This window comes from Myotis daubentonii, chromosome 9 (genome assembly GCF_963259705.1).
Source record: "Myotis daubentonii chromosome 9, mMyoDau2.1, whole genome shotgun sequence".
NCBI lineage: Eukaryota > Metazoa > Chordata > Mammalia > Chiroptera > Vespertilionidae > Myotis > Myotis daubentonii.
This window is the reverse complement of record NC_081848.1, coordinates 55,516,865-55,522,864: the sequence shown is the minus strand read 5'-3', so window position 1 is coordinate 55,522,864 and position 6,000 is coordinate 55,516,865. Positions and strand designations below refer to the sequence as shown.

General features: G+C 53.5%; 1 protein-coding gene across 10 annotated transcripts in view; it reads left to right on the top strand.

The window, feature by feature from the left end:
• The first annotated feature begins 1,084 nt into the window (after positions 1-1,084).
• Positions 1,085-6,000, top strand: part of ABCC8 (ATP binding cassette subfamily C member 8) — a 68,936-nt gene continuing 64,020 nt past the window's right edge. For all 10 annotated transcript variants that reach the window (XR_009454447.1, XM_059709052.1, XM_059709051.1 and 7 more), the window contains exons 1-2: positions 1,085-1,328; positions 2,550-2,691. Coding sequence is in view for 9 of the 10 variants with exons in the window: in XM_059709052.1 (XP_059565035.1) it covers positions 1,181-1,328; positions 2,550-2,691 (290 nt within the window). In the remaining variant the exon portion in view is untranslated. The remainder of the gene's footprint in view (positions 1,329-2,549; positions 2,692-6,000) is intronic.

Genomic DNA, 6,000 nt, shown 5'->3' with positions numbered 1-6,000 from the left:
ATGGGGAGGCTTCAATGTACGTATTAGAACCCTGGGGCAAACTGCGGCTCGGGAGCCACATGCGGCTCTTTGGCCCCTTGAGTGTGGCTCTTCCTAAGCCTTAGGAGTACCCTAATTAAGTTAATAACAATGTACCTACCTATATAGTTTAAGTTCTAAAAAATTTGGCTCTCAAAAGAAATTTCAATCGTTGTACTGTTGATATTTGGCTCGGTTGACTAATGAGTTTGCCGACCACTGTATTAGAAGATGCATGCCTTAGGAGGAGGGGAGGGGTGGGGCAGATTGGAAGAGCTGGGTTCAAATTATGCTTCCCCACTTGCTGGCAGTGAAACCGTGGGTCAGTCGTGTAACCTCCCTGAACCTCCGTTTTCATATCAGAAATAAATAAATAAATAAATAAATAAATAAATAAATAAATAAATAAGCGGGAGCCATTACAACGTGTACTTAGCCAAAGTGTTGGGAGATCCCGTTTGTGAAAGCACTGGATATGCCTTAAAGCACCTATGAGTGCCCCCGCACCTGGGACCACTTTTCAAAAAAACATTCCAAGCGCCCCCACCCCACCCCCTGCCCAAAGTAATGTTCTTACTGATTTTCTTATCCACCTGGGGTGGGGACTAGCTCCACTCTGCCCCCACCAAGACCCACGGATCTAACTACATCTACTGGCGCCCTGCCCAGGTGAGCCCACATCTCAGACCCGGGGAGGGGGTGTGTGGCGGGCGGGGGGGGGGGGGAGCTCACACGAGATACTCCAAACGCTCCCTCCCACTCCAGACTCACCAGGACCCTCCTCCTCTCTTCTGCACCCCTGACTCTTTCACCCAGACTTGAGCGCGCCCACCCTTCTCCCTCTTTCCAAGCGCACGCGCGCAGCGGGGCGCTCACAACGCGTCCTCCAGCACATCTGGGCGCGTGGGCTGCCACAGCTGGAACGGGGGTCCAGCGTGGCCCGGCTGGGCTCCCGGCTGCGCCCCACCCCCACCCCGGCCCCACAGATAATGGATCAGGGAGAGGTGGTGGGGTGAGGGGAGCGGGAGAGCCGGCGGGGCGGGGCCCGCGGGGTGGGGGGGCGGGGGCCTGCCGGCCGGGCCGGGCGGCTGAGAAGCCGGGGACAGAGGCGTGGAGGCGCGTGGAGCCAGCCGCAGCCGATCCGTGCCCGCCCCGCGCCGCCATGCCCCTGGCCTTCTGCGGCAGCGAGAACCACTCGGACGCCTACCGGGTGGACCAGGGCGTCCTCAACAACGGCTGCTTCGTGGACGCGCTCAACGTGGTGCCGCACGTCTTCCTGCTCTTCATCACCTTCCCCATCCTCTTCATCGGTGAGCGCGCGCGCGGGGGCGGCGGCGTAGGGGAGGGGGCGGCGGGGCCCCGCGGCCGAGGCTTGTCCCCCTTCGGGGATCCCCTCCCCGAGTCCCCTGCTCTGTGGACTACCCCGCCTTTCCGCACTCTCACGTCTGCACTTCCCTTTACTCCCCCGGGTGCCCCTGAACCTGCACCGAACAAGGCGGACGCTCCAAACCCAGGGAATCCCCAAGTTTTGTCACCTCAGGACCGGAGCTGGGGTGGAGAAAGGGGAACACAGAGGTTTCTGTACCCACTGAAAAGGTCGGGAGGGGCTCGGGCTGGGTTGAGCCGGGTCACCCCTCCCCCAAGGCACCCTCCCTGTCAGCCGAAGCTGGGCCCAGGAGGAGTGCAGCCTGCGCCTCAGAGGCGGACCGAGGCCCTGCAAACCCTTGTGCGGTCTCTGACAATCCCAGGGTCCCACTCGGCCTAGGCGAGGAGAGCGGGGAGCTAGGGACAGGGATCCCCTTCCCTGCGACCCCACGTGGGCGCGTGTCTCTGGAGCGCAACTTCTCAGGCTGCCTGCCAGCAGCCCCTGACTTTGGACGCCAGAGGCCCCCCGCGCCACTGCTTGAAAGCTCTCAGCAAAGTTGGGCGCCACTGCCCTGGCAATCATGCTCATGCCTGGCTCTTCACCGCGTCCCCTTCATCCCTCTTCAAAACCTTGAATTTCCCAAGCTGGCTGGCTCTGTCAACTCATCCCCCTGCCTCCTCAAAAGGTGGTGATTCAGTCTAAGAATTAAAAAAGCAAATCTTAAAATTCATATGCAGCTTTTGGGAAGAAAGAACATATTGTAACAAAATTCAAAAAAGCAGGATGCTGCAGAAGCAGAGTTGCTAGTTGTTGACAAATAGAAACAAGAAAGAAGCATATGCAACATATGCTCATAAGTATATCAAATATTATACCAACATTTACACTTCTGTTCTCAACCAAATGGCTTATTTATGTGATAACTTGTCACACAAGAGATCAATATATAAAATGGGTACCTGCATAGGTGGGCCTGGGAGGGTCCAGGCTTCATGCTTGGACATTTAGTTCATGTGTACCAGACTCCAGCGTCCTCAGGCACAGGTGTACCAAGGGGTATGCTCCTCCCCCCACCGTGGACCCAGTGTCGAAGCACCTTCCTGGGGTTCATGCACCTTCCTCCGCGTTCACCAGGCTTCCCACCTCTTCCTGTCTCTCCTTGCAGGATGGGGCAGTCAGAGCTCCAAGGTACACATCCACCACAGCACGTGGCTCCACTTCCCAGGGCACAACCTGCGCTGGATCCTGACCTTCATGCTGCTCTTCGTCCTGGTGTGTGAGATCGCGGAGGGCATCCTGTCTGACGGGTGAGTGATTCTCGGGGAACGGATCTGCTCCAGGTGCTTCCTGAAAGGCCCAGGGAGAGCCCGGCTCACCTGCATTCCATGAGCCAGTATCACTTGCTAATTAACCCAGCAGCTGTTCCCCCAGCCTCTCCTGTGTGCCACTCTCTGTGCCAGGCACTGGACACAAGTGAGCCCTGCTCCCAGTGCAGCAGGGAACCCAGATCTGAATGCCACAACCCAGTGAGGTCATCCCAGAGCCTATTGGAGTGCCCAACTCTGTGGAAGGTACCCAGCCTCTTCTACCAGCTGCTGAGGTTACCTTACTGGGGGGAGGGGGGATACTCTTGCTTAAGATCTTTCCTTGGTTTCCAATTGTATATAATGTCCTTAGTCCTCAGCCTGGCATCCAGCATCCTCACAGTCAGCTCTCTGTGCCTGTAGGCACAAAGGCACCACCTAGAAAAGCAGGCGGGTTGGGAGAAGTGCATGGGGCTGAAGCATGAAACACAGCAGGTGCGTGAGCAGAGCGATGGAGGTTGAGTGTAATTGGCGGTAATCAGCACAGCACTTTTAGGTGCGAACCCTAGGGGGTGTCCAGGGCAGGTTTGGAGCCAGGGAGAACGTGGAGGTAGAAACAGCACTTAGGAGGTGATTGCAGTCATCGAGGTGAGAAATAATAGCAGCTGCAAATGGTGTGTCAGCAGTTGGGAGTGCAGAAGAGGAGGGGGCGAAGCAGTCTTGTCACTAAGAAAGAATGGAAGAATCAGCAAGGCTCAGCGACTGCCTGGGCGAGGAGGTGGTGAAAAGTGGGGGCATTTGGCTTAAAAATCTGAGGTCCAGCCCTTCTGAGCTGGAATCAGTGTGTGCTCAGACCCCACTCCTGCCAGCCCGGGCTCCTGCAGCTGGATGACAGGGGGATGGGATCCCCCACCGCCCCACACACTCCCTCACCCTCCTACTGTCAGTGTCCCTGAATCCTGGCTTCAGTGGTAATCTCTGTGATAACTGCTTGCCTTGAGACTTCTCTTGAGTATCAAAGTCCCCAGACCAGCAAGATGACCAGAATGCGTACAGCCACAGTGACTAGCAGGTGACAAGTCCCCAACACCCCTTTCAAAGCACACAAATGCTAGATAGGGGAGGGATGCCGTGTGAGCCTTTAGGCCAGAAATACCCGCTAGGTTATAATTAGCAGGGACAGAGAAAGACACTCCGCCCATGGAGAAGGTAGGCCTGGGTCTTCTGCTAGCGCTTCTGCCATGTACATACCAGCTGTGGGACTTTGGACAAGCCTCTCTTTCATTTTTATGAAATGAGCATTATAATCCCCACCTTGCCTGCTTCACAGGGCCATGGAGGATGGAATTAGAGCACAAACAGGGTGCCAGACAAGGAGTGGCAGAGCCCTGGGCAGATAGCATATCCCCAGAGTGTGGGAGACTGGAGTGAACCAGGTCGAGGACTTTTCTGCCTTAGGCTGTCCAGCAGCCCCTCCTGTGTGGGCTGCACCTGTATCCCAAACCTCTCCAGCTCAGTCCAAACCGCCCTCTCCTCCTCAGCAGACAGGTCAGCTCCTGAACTGGGCACTTGTTGGTCTTGGCTGGCCTCTATCTGTGGCCCCAAAACCCTGAACAAGCAAGTGTGAGGGAGGGGCATCAGAAAGCAGACAGGAAGAGAAGCCACAGTCCCTGCCCTGTGGCACCTCCAGTCCACCCTGGCCTGGGTTTACAGACCTGCCTGGAAGTCTAGGGGGCAGGTGGGAGTGGAGGCTGGTTAAAGCAGTGGTCTTCAAACTTGACTTTAATTTAGAATAAGCCTCGTTTAGTGATTAATCAAGCCATCCTTACCCTGTAGGACAGTGATGGCGAACCTATGACACGCGTGTCAGAGGTGACACGCGAACTCATTTTTTTGGTTGATTTTTCTTTGTTAAATGGCATTTAAATATATAAAATAAGTATCAAAAATATAAGGCTTTGTTTTACTATGGTTGCAAATATCAAAAAATTTCTATATGTGACACTGCACCAGAGTTAAGTTAGGGTTTTTCAAAATGCTGACACGCCGAGCTCAAAAGGTTCGCCATCACTGCTGTAGGACTTCCTGTCTTCCTTTGGGTCTTATTTCTGTGTGTGATGCTCTGGGTTTGGAAAAAACAGAGCAGTGTGTGTTAATGAGGACGCACTTTTTAAAAATATATAAGTAGAGTGTTTCCCCAGATCACCACCATACATGGCATAAAGCCCATATGTAAAAAATGGTCCCTAATTTCTTACCTAATTTAGCGTATACTATGCAGTAAAGCAGCCAACACCTATATTATGAATTTGTGTCATGAAATATTTATTTCAATTATGGTTATTCCTCATCTTATTTCTTATAAAATATTTAGCATTTCTACTTTCCGTGGCAAAAAAATAATAATTCATTTAAACTTAAATGATGTGACATGTTAGATGTCACTTTCAAAATGTGCGAGAGCCTATAGAATTTTTTCAAAACTACTTCAAGGAGTACAGAGGCAAGAGTTCCCTAAGCCCCCTGGGCCGACCGAGTGTTGGTTGCTCTCAGGGTCCCCACTGGTGACTGATTGCCTTGTCACATATCAATATTTTGCTGAAAATATCCATTGATTGAGGATTAAGGAAAATTGACATTTACTGTCTCATTTAACAAGAAGCCTGAAGTGGCCTTTTTTAGTTGGTGGGGTGACTTAGTGATGGCATCTGGGACCCAGCCCTCCCCATCTTTTTACTCTACCCTCTGTGTGTCCGCTGTATCTTCTCTCATGGTCACTCATGCTCCCCACATGCCTCTTCCTCATGCAGACGTCCTCTGCAGGCTTTCCTTTCCATCTCATTGGCTGGAGTTGGGTGCTATGACCACTCTTAGACAAATCACTGGCAAAGGGGTATGGAACTGCATGGTGCTTGAACCAATCACCATCCATTCCCTGGGCCTGGGCGCATTGCTGTTGGAGCAGACTTGTAGTTCTTTTAGCATGGAAAGAGAGGAACATACCATTTGGTGAACAGCTCCCCACTGCCTCGATACCTATGCCCTAGCCCCACCAGACCACTTGGGGTTCCAACATGCTCCCCTCTCCTTCTCTGTGGAACTCCTGCTCATCCTTCAAAGTCCAGCCTGGTGCCACCTCCCCTGTGAAGCTCCTTCGCCCGCCAGCTCCTTTGTGCTCTCAGCCTCTGCTCATCTGCATTATCACTGCCCTAGGCTGTCTGGTCAGTCAGCTCTGAGCTGCTTGCCCACTCTCTACTGTCAGCTTGTCGAGGGTGGGGGCCTTGCTGGGCTGTAGAGAGGGAGCAGTGCAAG